The 25484-nt window shown below is 37.8% G+C and overlaps 1 protein-coding gene across 1 annotated transcript in view; it reads right to left on the bottom strand.

Moving 5' to 3' along the window:
- Nucleotides 1-25484, bottom strand: part of LOC110452658 — a 99056-nt gene that overhangs the window by 22093 nt on the left and 51479 nt on the right. Inside the window, exons 12-42 of the mRNA XM_021501310.1 lie at nucleotides 24629-24932; nucleotides 24074-24197; nucleotides 22634-22852; nucleotides 21487-21696; nucleotides 19872-20149; nucleotides 19117-19489; nucleotides 18412-18565; nucleotides 17705-17961; nucleotides 17174-17200; nucleotides 16603-16800; nucleotides 16047-16182; nucleotides 15588-15622; nucleotides 14858-15002; nucleotides 14233-14468; nucleotides 13893-14057; nucleotides 13418-13610; nucleotides 12285-12539; nucleotides 11420-11637; nucleotides 10357-10462; nucleotides 8753-8869; nucleotides 8168-8300; nucleotides 7373-7556; nucleotides 6886-7162; nucleotides 5192-5378; nucleotides 4412-4620; nucleotides 3796-4025; nucleotides 2906-3059; nucleotides 2266-2444; nucleotides 1680-1823; nucleotides 1156-1330; nucleotides 697-814 (exon numbers count right to left, since the gene is read on the bottom strand). Coding sequence (XP_021356985.1) covers nucleotides 697-814; nucleotides 1156-1330; nucleotides 1680-1823; nucleotides 2266-2444; nucleotides 2906-3059; nucleotides 3796-4025; nucleotides 4412-4620; nucleotides 5192-5378; nucleotides 6886-7162; nucleotides 7373-7556; nucleotides 8168-8300; nucleotides 8753-8869; nucleotides 10357-10462; nucleotides 11420-11637; nucleotides 12285-12539; nucleotides 13418-13610; nucleotides 13893-14057; nucleotides 14233-14468; nucleotides 14858-15002; nucleotides 15588-15622; nucleotides 16047-16182; nucleotides 16603-16800; nucleotides 17174-17200; nucleotides 17705-17961; nucleotides 18412-18565; nucleotides 19117-19489; nucleotides 19872-20149; nucleotides 21487-21696; nucleotides 22634-22852; nucleotides 24074-24197; nucleotides 24629-24932 — 5740 coding nt within the window. The remainder of the gene's footprint in view (nucleotides 1-696; nucleotides 815-1155; nucleotides 1331-1679; nucleotides 1824-2265; nucleotides 2445-2905; nucleotides 3060-3795; nucleotides 4026-4411; nucleotides 4621-5191; nucleotides 5379-6885; nucleotides 7163-7372; nucleotides 7557-8167; nucleotides 8301-8752; nucleotides 8870-10356; nucleotides 10463-11419; nucleotides 11638-12284; nucleotides 12540-13417; nucleotides 13611-13892; nucleotides 14058-14232; nucleotides 14469-14857; nucleotides 15003-15587; nucleotides 15623-16046; nucleotides 16183-16602; nucleotides 16801-17173; nucleotides 17201-17704; nucleotides 17962-18411; nucleotides 18566-19116; nucleotides 19490-19871; nucleotides 20150-21486; nucleotides 21697-22633; nucleotides 22853-24073; nucleotides 24198-24628; nucleotides 24933-25484) is intronic.

Below are 25484 nucleotides of genomic sequence, written 5' to 3'. Positions count from 1 at the left end.
AGTTCATCCCTTTTATTTGTGTGGCAGATTTTAATTGTACATAAGATTGCAGTCGCCGTCTAGCTTTGCGCTAGAGGGAATTTCCCTTTAGCTCAGTGGTAGAGCATCCAACTAGGAAGTATGGGAACGTTAATGTGATCCCCAATTGTAGCACACCACTCTATTACCTGTTACGTTTGTATAATTGATGATCCTCTTGGACTAATGGAATCAAGATGCTACCACTAAAATTTTGTTTAAATATGCCTATAAGTTTTTACTTTGAGAGGATAAAAAAGTTGACAGATGACATATGAAGCACAACAACATTTTTCGTAATTATTTTAACGGTTGTTTTGTCCCCAGTACTATATATTCCAGCAATTTCAAGGAATATTGAGCCAGTTCCAGCATTCTTCTAGTATACACTTACTTTCCCTGCACTGAATTTAACTTCAGCATTTTTCATATTTTAATAATTATAACATTAAATATTTCTGATCCTCCATGGTATATAGCTGTCCAGGAAGTCATTGAACAAGCATACATGATAAATACACTTATTTGAACTTTATGCTGGATTTTATTAAGCACATCAAAATACTTCAAAAAAGGTAAATATAAGCAAGCAGTTCAATGCTTAATTAAGTCACATGAAAGGTACAAAGCATGTCTGAAAAAGCCAACACTGAAATCGCTGTAAGTACATGTACTTACCAGAGTGGCTGTAACCCATCAAAGTTAGAAACTCTCCAAACAGCACCGAGCCCCATATTTGTGGCAGTGTAAGCAGTGATCCCAAAGTCGGTGACATCCAGGGGAGAGTTGGGGTTATCTGTGCCAGTGTAAAGTTAGAAAAAAATAAATGTTGATTCATGTTGGAAAGAGGCTTTGAAATATGATAGCAGTAAGGGAGATGCTGAATGGAAGGAGGGACACAATATCGATGTTTTACTGTACATTTAAATGAAATTTCAAATCCTTCTTTCAGACTGAAACAAGTGCTTAAATAAAGTCATTTGTTCAATTGCACTCATTGAAATGGGGTTTTCCTGACTTCAAAATAAATCGTTTAGTAGATCAGGACCATTACAGGAATATCTCTAAGTTCTGGAGCTTATAAAATTTTCCAATATATGGGCCAGAATGATATTCTCAGAAATTCTTTCACTTTACCCTGTGAGGTATAGTTGGTACAGGGGTCCAGGTGGCTGTAAGGACACACGGTGTCCTGGGGGGCACACACACAGTGACCCAGACAGGAGTACGAGTCACAACGACGCATCAGCTCCAGAGACCCACCCGCAATCATCTTAAACATCGAGTGAATGATCGGGCTCGACAGGCCAACCTGTAGACAGCAATAAGGTCATCTAAGGTCAAAGTCACCAGTTAAGTTTAACCAGGTCAATTAGATCCAAAACTATCCCATTGAACTAAACTAGGAAATCTTAATTTTGTTGATTTTCTTTTTTTTTAAATTTCATCTTTATTATTTTTTTCATTTAAAAGTCATGCAAGATATGTTTTCCTTTACAGAAATGATTGATCAAAGCTATGATGGAAATAGCAGTTTTCAACGCATAGTTACAGTACAGGGATCCTTAAGGGGAAAATATATCAGTAGACCTTAATGATGGCCCAAACATGTACGAAGAGTTAAAGGCCTGTATGAGGTCTGTTACTGTGCGTGTACATACCTTATTGACGGCCCACATATGTATGAAGAGAGTGTTAGAGGCCTTGCTGAGGTCCTGTGTGTCTATCTTAGCGCTCTGTATGTGGCCTTCATCGTAAACGTCACTTGTATTGCTGTGTGACACAGACCCAGGTGTTCCAATTATCTGTGAGTGGAAAATTACATTTGGGTGGTCAGGTGGTGTTGCGCACTTGCCTTTCACCAAGGCAACCAAGGTTTGATTCCCCAATTGGACATGAAAAGGTATGGGGTCATCTGCACAACCACATGGGTTTTCTCTGGTTATATATATCTTATAAAGAGAATAATTGAGAACACCAGCCATGTGGTTTTTTTTGTTTTCTTCCCACATTGATGAGAAAAAATATCATAATGAGAATCATATCAATGACCTTTCTTTCCACATTGATAAAGTAGGTTACCTTAATACTGAAATTACTGACACATAGAAACTTTCTACAATAAGGTAGGCTACCCTACAGAGATTACTGGCCATGTTAAGACTTTCCATAGTCATGAGGAAGGTAACCATATTGAGATCAGTAATTGTGTAGTTACTTCCTCATTGAATGAGGTAGGTTTAATACCTTATTGAGATCAGCAGCCATGTAAGTACTGCCCACGTTGATGAAGTAATTAGATACTTCCGAATGGAGATCAGCAAATCCAATCCAAGACAAAAAGAGGGCACGACTAGTCCACGTCATTGAGTTGGGTACGTCACGGTTTATTAGAGATGCATGGTTTGTTTTGATGGAAAACATTCCTGAAACATACCAAATGTTAACCCATTCACTCCTCAAGTCACATTTGAACCTTACCTAATCAGAGACTGGGCAAGTTCAGCTTTAATATGTAGGGGTGTATGAGTTCAAGTGCATGGATTCAATTGAGTAACAACAACCGATTACACTAATATCATATATATTATATATTGAATTCTGTGGCTTCTTGTTTGATAACAATGTTAATTTTGTTTTAATAACTTACAATAACCTTCTGAAAACTTGAAAACTGCAGTTGATAAAGAAGTTTTGTAGACTGCATAGTATTAACTCATAGCAAGTGACCTTGACCTTTAACCTAAAAAGCAATCCAATCCAAGCACTTTAGGCAAGGAGGCTCTGCAATGAGTTGATCTTAGGAAGTTGCTTTGTGAAAATGTGAAATTTTGACAATAAAAAATGGACAGACAGATAAATGGATGCAAAAAAGGAACACACAAACCTCTGGAAGGGGGAGAACTGTCAACAAAGATGGCGTCCGACTCCGTCTGGGTACATTTCCCCGCCCCGTTACAGGCAATGAGGTTCACGTAGTAGTTGACCCCATCATGAAGGTCAAGGCCAGTGAAGGTAAAGTCTCGTAATATTCCATTTACCTTTCAAAAGAAATTAATTATTTCTTAACAAGGGCCTGAAAGGTCACCTGAGTTGTAATATAGTTACTTTTCTTTGTTGAGACATTAAGTGGAAATAATCATGCAGACTTTATCTGTACGTCCACAACAAACAAGATCCCACAGGGATCTTAACACCCACTAAGATCTTTGTTATTTCAGATCTATGTAATTTTGATACTTTTCTGTGATCTGTTTGGTTAATAGTAATTTCAACAGTAATATCTTATTCTTTTGGTAAAGCTCAGTATGAAATGTGCAAAACTAGGGAACAGGAAGAACCTGTTGACAAATTTTAAGTAAAATTAGTTCTTCTGAGAAACAGTGATAATGATGTAACTTCCATGGTAGATTCAAAATGTTAGTGGAACTCAATTGTTCAATTTCATACTCCTCTCTTAACTCATTCACCTCTGAAAGTTAATAATGAACTATTCCAACCTTTGAATTAGAAGAGTTCAAATGTGTCTTCAGGGGTCAATGAGTTAAGGGTGTTTTTTACCAAGTTTGAATGAAAGCCGTATATTGGTTCTTACATCCTTGATACTCCAGGGGTTACGCTCACTTTCACGCTCTGCACCCCTGGTATATATCTTTATAGTCAGTACTTACCTTTGTAGGGGAGAGCTGACATTCTCCATTTCTGTGGGTCTTTATAGACTTACTTTTGTAGGGGAGAGCTGAAATTCTCCATTTCTGTGGGCCTTTATAGACTTACCTTTGTAGGGGAGAGCTGAAATTCCCCATTTCTGTGGGCCTTTATAGACAGATGCTGCCTCTCAATATGAGATTCTTGATCAACTGCAGTCCATGTAACCTTGAATGAATCCCTTAGAAATAGTTTGCCGGACACAAACACACCGAAGTCTGAAGACAGCACGGGTTTGGTAATAACTGGGTGACTGATATCAACTTTAAATCCGTTTGAAACTGAATCCACATACAACCCTGAAACAAATACAACCTCAGAGTCAACACTACAACCATAACTGTGTAATTGTTATGTTATTTACTCTATCAAGTGAAATTCACCAACTAGTAATTCTATAGGCGGAACATTGTTGGTATCAACTATTAGAAAAAAAATACTGCATATATCGAAACTTTTTGCCACATTTTAACGTTTGCCCTTTTCTCCCTCCGCAGTAAAGTAGAGTTCACCATGACAGCAAATATTATTAAGCTGTATACTACTTATAGTAATTCACATGTGAAGGGCGAAATTAACTCTGGGCAAATGGTTAGGTCTAAATTACCAATAATAAGTTAAATCATTAGTTTTTATTTTAGTTTTTTTGTAGTCTATGACTGTGAAGTGCATGCAACCTTTTTACCTGCTTTGTTATAGGCCCTGACTGTGATGTAGATGGTCTGGTCGATAGGTAGACTTGGAACAGTGGGATTGGTTGCCACCTCAGACAGGTGGAGAATTTGCTTGGCCATCACATTATCAGAGCCAGTGTCAGTTCCTGCCCACCATTCATAATGGTCAAGCTCGGACTGCGGATCAGAAAACCCGTACCACTTTGCCCCAATATAAGTCCTGCAAAAACATAAAGACTTGTAATAGATGTCATAGAATTAGCTCACATGTTCTCCCTGATGTTAAAACACTAACTCGTCTTGTAGTTTGTTATCAAACTGAAGAAATTTACCGGTGACAACCTTTTGTTTTCAAGATATAGGAAATACAGTTTTCTTCATGTACAATATCAACCAAATACCAATTCCCACCAAAACTCAAATGCCTAGCATCACGTAGTACTTTTGATATATTGCTGTTTGGAAGAAATGCCAACAAAAGTTTTTTCATTATCCTGTAGTAAGTCCATTTTCCCTACTTTCAGTCAGAAATTAGATGTTGACCCCCTGGGCTTATTGCAGGATAAATACAGTTACTGTGACCTTGACCTTAGGAACATGTTCAACCCTTGTTGCACATCTTCATAGTACAATTCATCATCATGTGATATTTGGAAAATTTTAGACTCCAGGATACTGTAATACATTACAATCTCTGGAAAAAGTGCCGGACACTGATTACTATAGGGCATACACATTTCCAATGTGGGGCCCCATAAAGACACAAGTTATAGTAAAGATGAGTCACTTACGGTACTGCCTGGTAGTGGATGTCCCAGGGAAAGGTCCCGTCCTGAACCACTCCGGCAGTTGGTGGACTGTTATCTAAGATCACTCCATCAGAAGTGACAGAGGAACACAGGTTGGCTGTATTACAGGCCGTCACCGTGGTGTAGTATGTCAAACCCACACCAAGGTGTTTCATGGACAGTACAAACTCTGTAAACACAAACAGAATAAAACACATGTTGTAACCATCACAAAACAAAAGAGAAACCAGAAAATGTCAGCCCCCACCTTGACCCTTAAGTCGGTAGATTGATGACAACAAATCTGCTGACAAAATAGCAACAGTTGACCTATACATAGCAACAATAACCTTGGCATTGACCTTGGAACCCTTACATACATTGGCATTGACCTTGGAACCCTTACATACAAAACTCATCTGAGGTATTCTCATACTTTGCCTTCAATTCCATACTGTCCTTGACCTTTAGCATATACAGGTGCATGTCCGACAACACAAGATACACACAAAGTGATTGATAAATGGACCTCATTATGGCCAGTACACTTTGTTGAGAGTACAAGAGGCCCAGAGGACCTGTATATAAAAACAGGTTTGGTTTGGTTTTATTTGTTTAACGTCCTCTTAACATCTAAGGTCATTTAAGGTCATTTAAGGTCATTTAGGGACGTGCCTCCATGTGTATTGTGTAAGCCTGCAAGTGTGTATCGTGAAAGCCGCTGTCTTAAAAGAAATCCGGAAAAATTGGTCTGCATGTCGTTTTTACTCGTTAGTCACCCAAATCCCGAAAACGTTTGAATAAAGATAAGGAAATTGATATACAGGCAAGTGTTGAAACGATTATGACTTATTAACCTTGTGTACAAATGGCGCTCATTTCGGTACAAATAACAAATGGGGGGGTCTGTGATTCTTCCCTGGAACATCTTGGGCGATTTTCGGAGGCTTGCTCCATGACGGATCTCTACACAACTATAATAAACGGTAACATCGATCTGGGAACATGGTCGTTCCCAGATAAAAACTTTGTTCTGATAAAGTATCTGTGTGTGTTGGGCGACAAAAAACGGACACATTTGACAAGGTCATGCCCATAATGAACGTTTAAAATTTACAAACTACACAATAAAAAAAAAATGAGCCTCGTCTCATTTTTGTCATGTAAAGCGAAAAAAAAAATACCTTCCTGCCTCATCGCTTTTGAAAAAAATTGGCCCGAGAACCAAGTAAAAATATTTGTTTGGCCTTACCCTAAATGTCGACATTAAGCAGAGAATAACAACTACATTTTAAGGACTTTGGTATGTCCCGGCCTGGGGACAGAACCCATTGCCTTCCTCAACATTAAAGCCAAAAGTGAGGTGTTGCCAAGCAAGGCGCTAGGAAATAAAAGGTAGTTAGAGGTAGAAAGAAAGATAAAGATCCCAAATATTGCAATGAGTGCAGCAGATTTATTTTGGTCGCTTTTGTGTCCCTAAATAGAAGACACCAAACCAATTCTGCAGGTGGTTCCTCATTAGTTGCCTCCTACGATACATTCAGTGGGTCACAGCAGGTGAATGGTGAATGGCAAGAAATGGTGTAAAAAGCAATCTTAGATAAAGCATCTGCAATAAGTGAATATTAAAAACTGAATTGTGCAAAGATTTTATTGTAAATGTTGGGAAAATCTTTCCTTTTGCTTATAATACCTACCATTTGTGATACCAACAGCCTGTGTCTCCAACACTTCCTGACAGCCACGACATGTACCAATACTGACGGAATACTCGCGAATGTTGGAGTGTGGATCATGGAAACCTTCCCAAAATGCAGCAATATAACTCCTGTCTGTCTGGAAGTCCCTGTCCAGCATATTGGATGGTTGGTTGTCACGTTTGCCATCGTACACATGGCCTGCAACAGGCGGGGAGAGGTCCACAGTTATGGCCCAGGACGAAGCTTGAGAGTTAAGCCCAGCTCCGTTGTATGCCTGGAAACAATATAATACTACAGTCCAACTTTCTTGACGATAGGGTTGACTTTTTAACATGTTTTCGTTTTCATGTTTTACAGAAACACAAAAACATGTCAAAAGGAGGCCCTGATTTAGACCTTAGGTAGAATATTCTATTACATATAATGTGTATCACTTGGCTTGGTACGAAACTCACCCTGACTCCTCGTAATCGTAGTATCTTACCTTAACTGTTATGTAGTATGCATGCCCTTCATGAAGGTCAAGGATCACATTTTCATCTTGAACAGCACATACAATATCTCCCACGTCTGTGTATGATAGGATATCGTCGTAACCTGGCTCTGACCCTACAGCCCATGTGTACCGCTGTATCCCACTCTCAAGGTCGTCAAATACTTCTATCCAGCTGTCGACACACAAGTAAAACAAATATTACTGAATACCAAGGACATTTTCGCTGTAGTTTAATTTAGCCTTTTTTGTCCTCTGAATAAGGGTGAATTTATCATTATAGCAAACATAAGTAAAGAACATAATATTCATAGTTATTAAATCTTAAGGGCATAATCAAAACTTGGTGAATATGGATTTAACCGGCCAAGTGCTGAAGTTTGACTTGGCAAAAATTTCCCCCATATGCTGTATTTAATGCCGAGGAGAAAACGTTCTGCCCGAGTATTGAAATGAGAGTTCTAAAGTCAGCTTAGTCATCAGAAACTGGTGCAGATTTCAATACTTCATTTGAACTATAGTAAAACCTCTTATTACTTTAACATATTTCTGGCATATCATGATTAAAAGATTTGGGAGTGACACACCGTGCTAATATCATGGGAGTTCAGCACATGACAATTGTGTCTAGCAGACAGGCAGGACAGATTTTGCTTTCATCCTGATCAATGAGCCAGCATATAAAAAAGAACTAACAGGATTAGTTCATAACAGATTAAGTACATTTCAGGTCATCGGGATATCAGAACTGAAATATAAAGTCAACATCAGAACAGGTGAACCCACCAGGCTCCTATTCCTGTCCGCGAATTGAAGTGTCGATCAATCACGATTGGCTTGTCACTTTTACGGGGCGGAGTCACATCTACGACGACACCAGGGCTTGTCTGAGTGGTGTTTCTCCTGGCGAAGTCCATAGCTATAGAGGAAACAACCAACAGGGGTCACTGTCATACTCTTGTTAGCTATCATTTAATTAGGAATATCCGGAAAGTTAGCAATACAAAGCAATAACCTTGAAACTTGGAAAAAACGAAGCGATGTGGTGAAAACTTGGCAATATTTAGAAATATTCTGAAAGCTTGGCAATGATTTTAAGAAAGTGAATTTATCATTATATTGCACCATAATTTTTAAAACCAGTGAAATTTGAAAATTGAACAATACTACACAAAAACAAATAAATCCCCAGTAATTTTTGAGAAAAAGTCGAAAATGTAAAATGTTAATGCACGACGATGGACAATGATGGACGATGCATGAAGACGGATTGCAATAAAAAAAAAATGAATATTAATATGTACACAAAATAATCTGTGTTAAGAGTAAGAAACTACAGTTGTACCCTCAATACATGTAGACACTTTTTACCTGTTACTGTCGCGTAGTAGGTGTGGCCGTTCTGGAGCTGCAGACCGTGGAAAGCAATGTGGTTACTTGCCCCTACATCAGTGAAGTCTACCATATCATTACCTCCGGCAGTCGTCCCTAGAAAACACAGATATTTTAGACATTGACAAATAATATCTATTATAATGTAGGCTGGATAGTGGAACATGTACATTTCTCCCTAACATAGGATTCAGTTTTCCTTGTCAGTGGTTAATTTTTTGGATAATTTCGGTGAGAAATAACATCATGAGTTGAAATGCTGTTAATTCCGTTTCAGTCATCGAGGAAGAAAATAATTATTATATTAACACATTGCCTTTGATGTTATACAGATTTGGACATCAAGTTGGGAGGTCATGTGACAATAGCATTTAATGGAACCAAAATATTTGGAACTGACATTCTTGTTTTAATTCATCTATTTGGTTGTGGAAAACAGCCATGGAGATCCAGGCCAAAAAGGACTTCTGGTTAATTTTGAACAAGGATAAATATATAACATTTTGTATATCATTGCATATTATTTATATGAGGAGTTACCTATGCTAACATTGTAAGACATTTTAGAGTGTTCCACGCACACGTTATGACTGAGTTACCTATGCTAATGGTGTAGTAAGACATTTCAGAGTATTCCAGTCAATATGAGGGAGTTACCTATGATAATGGTGTATTAAGACATTTCAGAGTATTCCAGTCAATATGAGGGAGTTACCTATGATAATGGTGTATTAAGACATTTTACAGTATTCCAGGCAATATGAAGGAGTTACATATGCTAACAGTGTAAGACATTTAAGAGTATTCTATAGTCAATATGAGAGAGTTACCTATGCTAATGGTGTATTAAGACATTTCAGAGTATTCTATAGTCAATATGAGAGAGTTACCTATGCTAACAGTGTAAGACATTTAAGAGTATTCTATAGTCAATATGAGAGAGTTACCTATGCTAATGGTGTATTAAGACATTTCAGAGTATTCCAGGCAATATGAGGGAGTTACCTATGATAATGGTGTATTAAGACATTTTACAGTATTCCAGGCAATATGAAGGAGTTACATATGCTAACAGTGTAAGACATTTTAGAGTATTCTACAGTCAATATGAGGGAGTTACCTATGATAATGGTGTAAGACATTTAAGAGTATTCTATAGTCAATATGAGAGAGTTACCTATGCTAATGGGGTATTAAGACATTTCAGAGTATTCCAGGCAATATGAGGGAGTTACCTATGCTAACAGTGTTAAGACATTTTAGAGTATTCCAGTCAATATGAGGGAGTTACCTATGCTAATGGTGTTAAGACATTTTAGAGTATTCCAGGCAATATGAGGGAGTTACCTATGATAATGGTGTATTAAGACATTTCAGAGTATTCTACAGTCAATATGAGGGAGTTACCTATGCTAACGGTGTATTAAGACATTTCAGAGTATTCCAGTCAATATGAGGGAGTTACCTATGCTAATGGTGTATTAAGACATTTCAGAGTATTCCAGGCAATATGAGGGAGTTACCTATGCTAATGGTGTATTAAGACATTTAAGAGTATTCTACAGTCAATATGAGGGAGTTACCTATGCTAACGGTGTAAGCCTGAATGCCTGTGGAATGTGAAGCGGTACTGTACTCCTCCACATCTACAAATGTCTCCCAGTTCACATAGATATCTGTTAGTGTCGTCTGTAAACAGAAGAGGATATGAAATGTTAAGGCATTAAACAAAATATTAATTAGGGAAAACTATGGTGCTTGTAATATTTCGTAATGCAAGGGCAATAACTCTGCATAAAAGGGATAATTAAGGATTGACCGTCAGTTTGACTGCGTATATGGTAGTATGAACGCAGTTGGCAATGAACATATTACGCGCTCCATAAAGAATATGTTTGTTGCCAACTGCGTTCATACTACCGTATATGCAGTCAAACTGAAGATCAATTCTTATATTTTCATATTTTCCTACTATGATGGTACACTCAGAATAAAGCTTACTCCAATACATTTGCTTTTATAATGGTACAAAGCCTCCGTAACGTACGTAAATCCAAACAAATGAACAGCCTATAGCCTGTGAGCAGCGATGGATCTCCAACGTTACCATTATGACGTCACAATGTAAATTACGTCATCAATAGGAAACAATGGTCTCCAAGGAATCTCACTGCGTATACGGTAATTTATACACAGTCACAGTTTACACAGCTTCAATGGGAGCGAATGTAAATATAATGTTATATAAAGTGAACCTCTTATTAAGACATTGTGGAAAATAGTCAATAAATCAGATAAGGATATTGAAGTTAGGTTCAAAGGGGATAACTCTGCCAAGAAGGGGAATAATCCATCTGCAACAATTTACAAGAGGCCCATAGACCATCTGCCTTTTTTGGAAATTAAGTGGCCTGGTATCTTTGATTTCAAATCAGCCCAAAAATTCACAAATGGTAATGGACAATCGTTTGCACCAACTTTGATTACAGTAGCTATCAAATCTGGAGAAAATAAAGAAAATGCTAGACCCCTATATACACTGTTCATATAATCAATATACTATTGCCTTGCCCCACAGATGCTGAAAGCCATGTTAGGTCAAACTGTCCTAGTTTTAACTTGTAAGTTGAAATATTAGGCTGTTACCTGGAACATACTGCCAGGGGTGTGTCCTATCCACACGTTACCAGGGGTGGGCGGGGACAGGTCCACCACCACACCATCACTGCACACGCTGACAGCCTCCAGTGTCTGGACCCAGGTCTCTTGCTGTATGACAGTAATGTCCGCATGTAGACACACAATGTAACGTGATCCATGCTGCAACTCCCCTGGACCAAACTCGATATTAACATACTCTTTATCTAAAAACCAAAGACAAGATATTACAGATAAAGTAATTTTCCAATGAAAACTAGCTACAGTAAGGACAGTTTATATTTCCTTCTGAACCCTACATTGTTAGTTAGGATGCTAGACACCATAGTTTAAGTGATAGGTATTTCAGATTGTTATTCCATTTCCTCTGAACGTTACAGTGCTATGTAGGTCTAATTGTTCATTGATTCCCTCAGAAAGCTACTGAAAGGCAGTTCTGATTACTTTAACAGCTTGCATGTTGAAATGGCCATGTATTTTGTTTCTTAGAACAGAAAGGTTTAATCACAACAGATTCTCTATGAAATTTACCAAGAGTAAGTTGAGATAACATATATATATTTCAATAAGTCAAATTGCCTTCTAAAAGCTTCAATACATTTTAGTTTAAATGACTATCCCTTCATAAAGCTACAGTTAAGTACAGATCATATAACTTCATGTAAAATCTAGAGTAAGGCTACGCAGATTACTTAATTTTCTTTAAAATCCAAAGTTACCATGTTACTGTATATTTAGCATTAAACTCATTTTAGTTCTCCATGGACAATAATAAATTCATTCTGTGTGATCCAATGCTTCATGAACTACATGAAGTATTAATTTAAATGCACTGGGAAAGGTTATGATTTACCTGTGTGGCCACACTTGAGACTATCGGGGTGTGAGCATGGGTCAGGCAGAGAAAGAAGACTGGTAGGACGGTAATACGATGTCACATCTACTGCTAGGCTCCTCAGCACTGCGTAGGTGTAGTTACGGTGTCGCAGATGCGGCCACACAGCGGAGATCATGTTTGAGTATGGAGTGTAGTCTACATCATGAAACGTCCACAAAGCATTCTCTTTAAGGAAGATTTCTTTGCCGTAGTCATTTTTCACGGTGCCCGCTACAATTAATAAACTCTTTATTACACGTCTCTCTCATATAACTTACGAATTTCCTAGATTTGGTCGAAAATTATTCATAGTCATGATGCCTATTGTACCAACTTTGGCCAATAACAGCATCGGTCTTAAGTAAATAAAAGCAAACTGCTCCCCATCCCCTCCGTTCCTTAAAGTGGTCAGGTGTAACGTTTGACCCTTTGACCTTCACAGATGACAACCAGAATCAAATCAGGTATTGAGTTTGGTGCTATCTTGTAAATACAGAATAAATCCTGTTTTGTCTGCGAGATATATTTTTACTTCAAAAGTGGTCAAATGTGACCTTTGACTTTGACTTGACCATCAAAATCTAATCAGGTATAGAAACTGATGTTAACCTAAAATGGTGTAAATCATTGAGATATCATGTACACAAGCTTTTAACAACAGTTGGATGGACACAGATGTACACATTGGCACATTGACAAATATAAGTAAAACCCTGATATAATGCCCCTTGTTTATACAGTCAAACCGTGATATAATGCCCCTTGTTTATACAGTCAAACCCTGATATAATGCCCCTTGTTTATACAGTAAAACTATGATATAATGTCCCTTGTTTATACAGTAAAACCCTTATATAATGCCCCTTGTTTCATTTGCCAACTCATTTACTGCCAACATGCTTCAATGTTTTTTTTCTTGTTTTCTTCAGAATTTCTTTATAAGTTTCCCTCATTTTATCACCAAACCCCTTAATAACGTCAAGATTTCTCTTGACAAATGGTGGCAGTATAACAAGGTTTTACTGTACTAAGATATAAAGAACTGTTAACACAAGACACAACATACAGTAAATCACAAATGCTATTCTTTATTGGGGGACTACACTTACTTTCATCATACTCCTGTTCACCCACAGCATCTATGATGGTATTTGGGTTGATCAGTATCGGGGCAAAGGCTGCACAGTCCAAGATCTGACTGGACACCACTGACCACAGATTGGCCTTGTTGTAGCCCCGGACAGAGAGACGCTTACATCGAGAGAAGTCCATCTCACCGGTCAGGCTCAGTTCAAAGGTCATCTGCAGCATACCATTACAATATTTACAAATATATGCTACGTTTAACCATTAAATCTATGATTTGTTGAAGAGTTTCCTCCCTTAGTATATTTTTAACAATCCTTATAGACTAATTCAGAATTACCTGAGCGCTATCAATCGACATACTCTTATGTACTTTTCAAATGTGTCATAAATTCTTGTGTACATTGTATGTCACAAAAGTGTTATCAATTCTTGTGTATCTTTCAAGTTTGTCATTAATTCTTATGATCTTTGAAACCTTGAAATCAACAGTCTTACCTTTTCTGAAGATATGGTGAAAGTGTCTAGATTTGTCCACTTTGTGAAGATCTTGCCACTGACAGAATTATCAGTGATAGCCCATTCATATTTCTCTACGGCCTCAAATTTGGCAGTAGGGTCAGCAATGTCAGAATCATAGAAACGATCCATCTGTACCATCAGCTAGAGTAACAGAAAGGACCCAGTTTAGTTTATACATATAATAAATGCATATTGTATAATATAAGCAATACATGCAAAAAGACATGTTTGATTTTAACATGTTTTTCTTTCCATTTTTCTCTCTTTTAAAAAAACCAACTTATTCTGAAAAAAAATTCTTAAATGAAATACAAACCTTCTCCACCCCTCCACCAGTGGTAAGGTTGAAGTGGGTGACCAGCAAGTTTCCGGTGACTGGTGGACTCGAGAGGATCAGGACACCGTCAGTATATATCGGGGCGTAGCATGTCATGCCAGCACACAATTTGAGGGCAACACGATACGAACGTCCTGGTAGAAGGAGGAGGTCATTTGCCTCTGCTTCAAATGACGTTGACAGGTGCTCAAATTCACGTACCACGGTCCATATACCTGTCAAATCAACATAATCTTTATTCAATGAAATTGGTTTTATGACTTTTTAAATCTTTCAATTTTACATTATTTCAGAAAATTGCTAGCAAACTAGCATGAAAATAAGTCATGAAAATTGAGTGATTTAGAGTACATACTAGTAGCATTTGCAAATCCGATTCAGAATATGAAGGATTAAGTATAAAATCAAATCTCCACTTGAAATTGTTCTAATGATGATAAAAGTATATATGCTACTTATTGGAATGTGTTTGCTTTTGCCAAAATGTGCTTGGAAATTTTATATCCTAAATAAATTACAGTTTTGAAATTTTATTTCCACAAAAAAGATCCAGTATGGGAGTTTATTCATGCAAAATTAAACAGTAACCTATTATCTGGCTTACCTCCCCCTGCTGCATCTTCCTCTTCAACTGCCCAGTGAGCGTCTGGAGTGTAGTAGCGTATGGCTGATGGAATGGTCCAGTAGGCCTGTATAGTGCTGAGTGATGTCTGGTAATTCCTCTCCAAATCACAGCGTACACGATGATCCTAGAAAATATAGCGCTATATACAGAGATTGATCTATTTACATGAGTGAAAGGACTCTTATACCTACAGCTGGGATTTAACCCAGAAAAGCTTTATTTCTGTAGTAAATAAATGATAGCACTTTAAAATTTATGTCAGTGCAAAACAAGAATAAAGAAAAATAATGTTTTAAGCCACAGAGATATCATCAAATAAGTACAAATTATTTTGCTTTGTACTGCTTGCAATTGTTAACAGAAAAATGTGATATTAAAACAACATTTCTTCATTACTCGTTATACAAATTTATAAGAATAATATAATGATTTCCTGATATATGATGAACTAGGAAATGTCTGTAAGACATGAATATGCTCATACAAGTTGGTGTCAATGATGAATAATTTCTATAAATAGTAATGGTGTACTTTGAACACCGCTACCTTACGTAGAAACTTCCGCGTGATTAAGGATCCAATTAGCATTGGGGAAATATTGATCTATTGGTGATGGGGCTAATATTTAACTAGGCAAGAATTTCCCAAATTGTGCTTCTTGATTCTATTACTATTAGAGCACCCATAGATATTTTCAGAACACACTTACCTGTTCATGGTGATGGAACAGTGTGCCATTATCCACTGAAAGAGAAACATAATTACTTCATTGAATGGTGTAAATTTGTAATATATACGTAAACTCTACCAATCAGAGCTCCACTTACCCGAATTATAATAATCTGTACTCAACTCCTAAATCAATCTTCATTATGATGGACTTCATTAATCAATCTGGACTCCATTAATCAATTAAAACTCCTCTGGTCAATTTGAATATCAATAATATCAACTCCATTAATTAATACAAACTCCATTATGGACTGAACTTTACTAGTATGGCATCCAATCAGTTTTGTCAGAACTAATTCAGAAGTTAGTATTTTAAATTCATCAATAATGTGTCAAGTGTTTGGAATAACATTATAGGCTCAACTGGTACTATTGATTAGTTTATAGGCTCAACTGGTACTATTGATTAGTTTATAGCAAACACCCTAAGACTTACCAGTAAAGTTGCACAGCTTTCCATCAAACACATTGACCCCTGTGAGTGTTGCCCCCTCCTGGACAACTGTGATACCGTCGGACGTCACATTGACACTGCCCACAGATGTCACAGCCTCGACGGTGAAGTAGTATGTCTGAAAAATCAACCACAGATTTAACAACTAAGTACATGTAGTGTATTCATCTCCTCGAGCCAATCAGATCGTAGATAGTGTACTCGCCTCTCACCAAAATGACCAGGGTTTGATTCACCGACTGCAACTGAAAAGGTTTTGGGGCTACCTGCCAGACCACATGGGTTTTCTCCAGGTACTCTGGTTTTCTCCAACAAAAGACCCCCTGCACATTAATACCCGGGGCAACAAAAGTAAATAAGATAAAATGAAATAACTAATTTCTTATTTGTTGTAAAATAAATAAAGTTTCCATTATATTTCACTGACATGGCCGGGTAACACTGTAAGCCCTTCCTCCCCATAAAATGGCCAGGACATAATAAATAAAGACAACATATCATGTCCAAAATTAATCAATATTTTAAGAATGTCTCTCACCTGCCAGTGGACCAGACTGAGCCCAGTTTTCTCAAATGCGAGTTGTGATGCAACACTAGCAGGGCCATAGATCTGAGCTCCTCCTGGGGTTGTACCTATAGCGATACGGTAAGTTATATTCAGATAGGGGTGGTCAAACTTCATCCATCGGGCCTGAAGTTTGGTCTGGTCAGTTTGAAAGTCTGAGTCCTCAATATCCTGTCAGGAAAAAACAAAGATGGATGTCAAGTGGTTTTCTGGAATACTCTATTATCGCTTAACTCATTATAAATTTGTATTCACTCAAGAGTTGTTTTTGAACTACTTAACTACTTCACACTCATGTTTTGAGATACAATGTTTTTTTAGGAATCTAAACATTTTCTTTGCTGTAAAGTCCTGAAATCTCAAGTTTATTTATATGCACTGTAGTCTAAATTGATCTCAAAAAGGAAATTATCATTTATTTTTGTAACTATCTGATGAAATCAGTTTATTAATGAAACAAATATAGAACTTTTTTGCTGCTATACACTCTTTGTAAAATAGGTTTGAACAGAATCAAAATTTACTTATTGCATAACTAACTTACCGTGTAGGGCACAGAATCCTTATCACTCTGAAATGAAACAAACAAGTTTTAATGAAACACAGCAATAATTAAACCAAAAGTTGCTATAATCCAGTAACATCAAAACACGACATATACTTTGTTTCAAATCAGAAACTGCTAAGATCTTTCCATCATACTTCATAGTGATCAGAAACCAATCATGATGTGAATGATCAAATCCAAATTATGACAGAGATTCGCAAATAGTTTCCTCATCTAACGGAAATGGAAACCATAGAAAATATTATCTTGCTCCCACAAAAATGACTTTTCTGGTAAAACAGTTTGTCGAAAAAGTAATTTGAACTGAAAAATGATAAAATAATTTTGCGCCTGTTATTTTGAATATGTATATTGTGCCTTGTTTAACTGCACATCATGGAATAACTTTAAACGGACTAGTGTTGTATACCACCATAAATGTGAGAAAGATAAATTTCAATTCTTATTTAAATGATTTTTTTTACATGAACTCCAGTTATTATCAACAGTCAGAAAAGTTTAACTTACCCCCACTGGGACATCTAGGACCACACCCCTGGCAGCCAACTGTACATCATGGATGTATGCACTTGAGGTTGCCATGACGAAGAGACCCACAGAGTTCTCAGCCCTCACAGTGACATAGTAAGAATGGTGACCATGAAGATCCCAGTCAAGATCAGCCACCAGGGCGGCTGTACAATCAGGGATCACGCTTAGGGTACAGGTGGCGCCCCCTGACAACGGTTTGTACTGCTGGACATCCACTGCATACTCACTGTGTCCTAAGTCACGAACAGATCAGTGTTGGGCAAATTACGCACAATATTATTTCACTCAAGATGGAATAGTTATAGGGGTTAAGGACCCCTTAATTAGGGGGTTTGGAGGCCCATTGCTTCCATTATTGATCTAAAACACTTTAACAGTTTGCAGGTCACAATTGTGAAATTGAATAATGATCCCATAACTCCTTATTTACACTTATAGGTATAAGTTATGAATAACTTTGATGTGTGGTCGATGAAGGTCAAGATCCATTTACATCTATACAAATATGTTCAACTTACCGGTAGCTACTGTAATGTAAAATACAATTCAGGAAAAACCTTTTATGTTGACACTGTAGCTCAGGGTTTTTTCAACACTAATCTTTGTGTATATGTCTCTAACTTGGGGTAAAAAAATGTGGACACAGAACATTTCCAGTCCCCTTTATTGCTGTGAGTTTTTACCTATGGCAAAGGTGTAGAACAGCTCATAGTACTCCTCTGTATCCTGGAAAGCTGAGGAAGTCCAGGAAGCAACCAGATACTCACTAACCAAGGTCAAGGCCACTGCTCCGCTAAAGGTCGGGGCTGTGGTGTCCAACAGGAACGGTCCGAGTGTCTGGAAATGTCAAAAATACAATGAAATTGAATATATAAACATCCACAGTGCTCATTTTCAAATTATTTATGGAAAAAGATGAGGCTATGACAGTGTTTTTCACATTTCTGACACATCACAGAAACACAAAACCTTCTGTTTTAAAAGTTTATTACTTTATTGACAATTTCTTAACTTCCTATATACACATGACCAGTTCTGAAAAACTCACATTGATAAGTTTTGCAGTAACTTTTGAAATTATCTGAACAGGAAAATTCAATTTTCAGTAAGTGACCTTGGTCTTTGAATACACCAAAATTCAATGGGGATATTCTCTTTCGAAGGGCAACTCAAACAATAAGCTGAATGTTATGCATTCAATTTTTCTGAAGCTACCATCACGAAAAGTTAAATTTGTTCTGTTGAATTCTGTTGAATTCTGTTGAATTCAAGTTTTAGTAACGGTAACCTTGACCTATGACGAATAATGCCCTTAAAAGGCTTTTGAATGTATGGAAAAGCTAGATGTTTTTATTTTTCTATTGATGTATTACAAGGAATGAACTCACCTGTATATTTTCTGTCTCCGTCTTGCTGATGGTTTTGATGGCCATGTAGAACTGGACACCTGTTGAGACATCCTCATGGTGGAGGGTGATGTGCGTATTTTGTTTTGTGGAAACGTAGCCAAAAATATTCGGAGCAGCACTGCCACCAGCTGCACTGGCCAGTCCAAACTCGTGATCAAACACCCCTCCAATGGTGTCCTCGACCATCCAGGAAACTGTCAGACTAGAAGACTTTCGAAGCATCATTGCGACGGGTGAAGGTGCTCCAGTGCTGTTGTCACAGAATGTGTCTCCGTCCACTACAACCTCGGTCTGGTTGGCATAGCGGGTCCTCGGAAACAGTTCAAGGTCGGACACCACTGTGGCTTTGGCACTGTGTGTAGAATTCAGTAATTCACTTCCATTTAACAACCATTTTTTACAAATAGATACATTCAATTTTTCTCCTCTGTTATTCATCTATAAACAACCATACAAGTGAATTATTTGGATACATTACAGCTTATATACCTTACTAAAATAAAGATACATTTAATGCAGAATCAGAGATGTGTTCAAATAAAATCCTTCACTTTGTGCGGGTGGAGCGCCACGGGTGGAGCGCCATGGGTCCAGAACTTGGTGGTATAGCAGCATATATTCAAACGAGAACTTCAAGACTGAAGTGGAGAAGGGCTAAGATTGTGCCTAAATTTTCTATTTTGTTAAGATGTTTATCTCCAATTTGGTGATTTCTTCCATTTTGAAGTTCTTACCGACAAGCTGCTGAGGTAGATGAAAGTTGCCTCAGGGAGCGGTCAGTATCTAGTATCCATACGGCTGTAGCTCCAGGGTCAGTCACAAGTCCTCCTCTGACCTTGGCCGTATCCACGGAGATCTCACGGACCGCTGTCACACCACTGTCGATCGTGACTCCATCCGAACACACTGGTGTAGACGGTTCCAGGGCATGGTTGAAGGCCACCACTGTTACAAAATACTCTCCATCACTTGTGGCTGTGTAGCTAACATCAGTGTCGGTTGTCTCTATCACCTAGGTAACAGAACAAGAGGCCCATGGGCCTTAACGGTCACCTGAGTCCTACAGTATTTATTTTTGTTGTTGAAATATGTACCAATTTGAGTAAAAAATAGTTAAGTATAATGGCAGCCAAATTGTATTTCTGATTGACCCGAAAAATAACAACACTTTGTCAGGACCATGATTCGATCATTCCTACAAACTTTCAGTTCAATCGGCCCAGCAGAACTTGACTTTAAGTTTGAAATGTAAAATGTTAACGGACGACGGACGACGGACGACGACGGACGAAAACGGATAGCAATAGGTCACTTGAGCTAAAGCTCAGGTGACCTAAAAACCCATTCCAGGAGCAATTATGCCTTGATCCAGGTCCAAAATATAGGTCACGGTGATCAAATTATGGCTCAGGATATTTCAATTTCCATACATGTATCTGTTGCCTACATTTGATGATTAAGCCTGAAAAAGTGGGGGAAAATGCTGTGGAAACAATTTCAGATTGAGGTCAGAGAATGATTTATAAGTCATACAGACTAAGTTGAGGTTCGTGATATTCCATCTTGGCTTTAAAATGTGCCTGGGAACCACGTTTGATGACCCTACATGATGAAGTATCAGAAATTGTATGCAGAGCAATGTTTCTGTGAATGGGGTCAGTGGTTAAAATATAGGTCACAGTAACCTAGTTTTGTTATGTGATACTGTGGCTATACTAAACATACACAGTTAAGGATATTGCATGAAATAGTAGTCCAACCAGTCCTGTATTAAGAAATCTTGAGGAGTCCTAGAGTGGTCTCTTTATACAGGTGGTTTCTTGATAAAAGTTCCTTTCAATGAAATCATTACAATGGAGAATATTACAAGAGGCCTTGTAACACAGATGGTCTCTCGATTTAATGAAAGAGGTTGCATGAGCAGTTTAACTGTAGAAATGTTCTGGAAACCATTAGACTGAATGCACAGACACACAGAGACATAGAAACCCAAGGAGATTTCTATCTATATCCCCGGACTTTGATTTTTGGGTACCTTATAAACACAGAAATGACACTAAAATCCAGGTGTCAAGTCAAAATAGGAACAAGTGTGAATCCATTTAATTTCATGATTCATTCTCTAAATCAGAATTTGGAACAAACTTCTATCTACATGGTAATTAACGTTAAATCTTACCAAAGACACAACGTAATAGCTGGTGTATCAAAAGTTGCATTGACCCCTTCACCCTTGAAGTCACATTTCAACCATTCCAAATTCAAGAATGGGCAAGTCCAGTTTAAATATGTAGGGGTGAATGGTTAATAGTATGGGAGATTGAGAAAATGAATTGGTTATATACATACATTTGGGTCAGTTGAGTCCAGGACCATGGTCGCTGCATCTTGACAAGAGGTTGCGAACTTGTACAAATACATCTTTACGCCACTCTCGCGGTCAAAAAAGCCTTCCCAGTGTGCATGGAGGTTGAATGACTGCTGATAATCGACCTCTAGCGACCCTCGTACTCCATCATGGACAACTCCCGTGTGGGGCGGGGACACATCAATCGTTATCTACAACAGAACAACTTGTACTAAAAACTTCTGTGAAATTTTCACTCTTTATTAGTATATGGCCATCCTTAAGGAATTGTTCGCTTACAGTTCCCCTACTAGCATTTGTTTAAAGTTGGTAGGTAGGTACTACATTTCTATGTATGTCATATTTTTATATAAAACGCACGAACTTTCAGTGACTTTTGAGCAGAAAAAAATTGAATGAAAAGCCCCAAAAAATGTTTGAGTTTACCAAGGTGCTATCTTTAGTGGGTTGGTCAGGAAACTGCAAACAAACATTTTTTTTAAGGACGGCCTCATCTATATATGGCCAGTGTAAATTGCACACATCTCATTAGAATTACCTTATATACCATACACTGTGTAGTAATTTTACTGTGATGATGAAATCACTCTCATTATCGATTTTTTTTATCAAGTTTGTCAATTGTTGCTACTTTTCTCAGTAATCAGGAATCAAAAATCTTGTGTAACAAGTGAGTGTGTCCATTAATTAAGTCCCGGAGACTAGATTATCAGATAAATATACTAAGATATAGACAAAGTGTTGTGCAAAAATCTGCCCCTGGAATACAAAAAAAGTCCAGTGTAAAATAAACTAATGATGAAAATGAATGAGTTTTGAATAGATATGATATACATTTAAAACATTTGTCAGTTCAAACTGCATTACAGGGGAAATCGTTGAAGCTGAAAGCAAAGTGCCCTTTTCAAAAATGTTCAATCAATATAAAACACTGAAGGAGCCATTGTATGTAAAAGAAAAAGAAAATGAAAATAGGAGGGGCACCTGTAAAGTTTTGAGGGGACTAGATGTAATGTCCCACCAAGGACTATCCCTGTCAAGTTAGTAGGTTCACTGCCAACATTCACCCAGAGCATCGTGTTAATTTGGCACTATCAGTAATCTCCCTTGTTGACGCTGATGACCTACCTTCTTCCTGAGTGTGGTTACAAGTTTGGCGATGTTCGTGACCTGGATCTCTATGTAATAGTCGGAATCATGTTTCCCATTGGCATGTGCAAGGACCAGCCCAGCACCCAGCTTGATTTCCGGTGTCACTGTGAAGTGCTGATGGAAACAGCCCTGATACGGTGAACAGTAACAATCTCCGGGATCCCCACCATAAGTGGCTTGGCAGGAGGCGAGATCCTGTTCAAATTGTATCATTCAATTATTATTAATATGTTTTTCTCCTTTTTAATTGAATATAAGAATAATAGATAAAACTGTTCTTTTTATTTTATATTTCTGTAACAGGTAAGAGAATAGTGTGCTTCCCCGAGGATTAAACCCTTGATCGACAGGTTCCTAGCCGGACGCTCTACCACTGAGCTAAAGGTAAATTCCCTCTAGCTCGAAGCTAGAAGGCGACCGTAATCCTATGTACAATTAAAATCTGCCACACTACTTCCCCCTTTTTAAATGTATTCTCCCTCGAACACCACAACCCAGGTTCTAACTCCTTGTCACCACAGGGAGGGCCACAGACACCATTTGTAACAGGAAAGAGAACAGTGTGCTTCCACCAGGGATCAAACCCTCGATCTCCAGGTTCCTAGTCGGACGCTCTACCACTGAGCTAAAGGGAAATTCCCTCTAGCTCGAAGCTAGAAGGCGACCGTAACCCTATGAACAATTAAAATCTGCCACATTTCAACAAAGAAATTAAGTCCTTCACAAGGTTTTGCCTGACCAACCAAGACCAGCATTAAAATTATTTGACCATTGAGCCCTTGTGACCTTGAATTTGGAGACTATTATAGAGTTGCACACTACCATCTGGGCCAACAAGAGTGACTAATACCTATGTCTGTAGAACTTGCTATATAAGTTGTAAAAAAAAATACAGTTTTATTTAATTCTGCGATACATGGCACAGTGTTTTGCTGTGATATATTTTCAAAGTTTTATCAAAACAAATTATTATGCAGTTAAAAAGCGCTGGCCTGTTATAAAAGCACTAAAATGTCTCTTGAGGTATCGAAGACGTTGACATTGAGATATTTGACTGAACATATCAAGCTATGAAGTTAATCATTTAGAATTTAGGCATTTCAGAGTAATTGCCTATATAATCATTTTAATGGTTACAGATTTGACCCCTTGCTGTGATGTTGCTTTATAGGTACATGACATACAACCTATTCAGGACACATATCAATCTATAAAGTTCTGGCAAAAATAAAATTTAAAGAAATTCTGAACAAGAACATGGTTAAAGGCTGACACTTTGCAAGTCTAAAATCCATGATCTTTTATCAGTAGGGAACATATAAATGGCTATAAATATAATGTTAAAATGTGATTGCCGATACTTTAATTTATTGACTATTCGTCAAAGTCGTGTCAAAGTTACGTATTGTTACGTACATCTTCCCGTTGTGAGACGAGATCCTCATGGCCGTGCTGTATAACAGTGTCTGTGTAATTGTCGTAGAGCTTCCAGTACAGAGTGTCTATACCACTATGGAAGTCATAGGTCTCCCACTCAATCCTGTAACAGTTCAAGGCAACAATTATTTAATTAACAGCCGGGGATTTATTCATCTAGTTATACCACAACAGGGCATCAACCACTTAATTACAACACTAAATGGCATCAATCTTTTCATTATGACACCACAAGACATAAATCATTTAATTGTACCAGGAAAGAAAATAGTGTGCTTCCAACAGGGATCGAACCCGCAATCTCAGTCTTCCTAGTCGGACGCTCTACCACTGAGCTAAAGGAAAATTCCCTCTAGCTTAAAGCTAGAAGGCGACCGTAATCCTATGTACAATTGAAATCTGCCACATAACTATAACACACCTCATATTTTCCAAGAAATATGTGTTTGGTCATTTTTACCTTAATCAGTGAAATACTTAATTTATGTAAAGTTTCTATCTATGACAAACGGCTTACTGATGTGGAATACTTACGTCATTGTGGTGAAATCCTCTAAGCTGTGGACAGACAGGTTGGTACGACCTCCGCGAGTGAGCCACAGATCGCGTATCACAGGTGGTGTATGATCCCGATATACAGTCAGCTCCACATCATCATACTTTTGCATGACATCGATGGCTCGTACGGTGACATTTAGCTTGTCACCATCCTCCCAGTCAACTGTCAGTGAAGTACTTTGGTCGTGAATATTGGGTTTGACGGTGGTGAGTACCTGCGAGTCTTTTAATGTCCCACTGTCTGTGTACACCGCGAATGATACCCAGAAGTCAACAATACCTGGAGGAAGTATAAATATAGACAATATTATACATACCTGTCAACATTCAGTTATAGTGGCGATCAATCGTGAATTTTGAACCAATTTCCAACATTAAGTTAAACATTGATCATTTTTTTTGTTACCTAAATTTTACAACAGCCTGTTCCTTTATGAATTCGGAAAGTATAGTGTAACATTTTTTGTGTTGAAATTGGGACTATATTCCTAATTTTGTGGTAATTTTGTGAAAATAAGGCACTTTTTAGCTCGGGAAACAGCCTGTATTCGGCAGTAAAACTGAGCAAAAGAAACACTGTAATGATGTATTGTGTATTTAGTCTATTACTCTGTTGTCCTGTTTTGTTAGCAATGAAGTTAACCCTTTACTTTGTACATGGTGTGCTGCTGTTGGTTCATTGTATCAACAGTACACCGTATAACCTAAGCATACCCACCATGTACATGGTGTGCTGCTGTTGGTTCATTGTATCAACAGTACACGTTATAACCTAAGCATACCCACCATGTACATGGTGTGCTGCTGTTGGTTCATTGTATCAACAGTACAC

The sequence above is a fragment of the Mizuhopecten yessoensis genome, unplaced genomic scaffold (genome assembly GCF_002113885.1).
Source record: "Mizuhopecten yessoensis strain PY_sf001 unplaced genomic scaffold, ASM211388v2 scaffold775, whole genome shotgun sequence".
Lineage (NCBI taxonomy): Eukaryota > Metazoa > Mollusca > Bivalvia > Pectinida > Pectinidae > Mizuhopecten > Mizuhopecten yessoensis.
The sequence above is the reverse complement of the archived record's forward strand: the minus strand, read 5'-3'. Positions and strand labels throughout refer to the sequence as shown.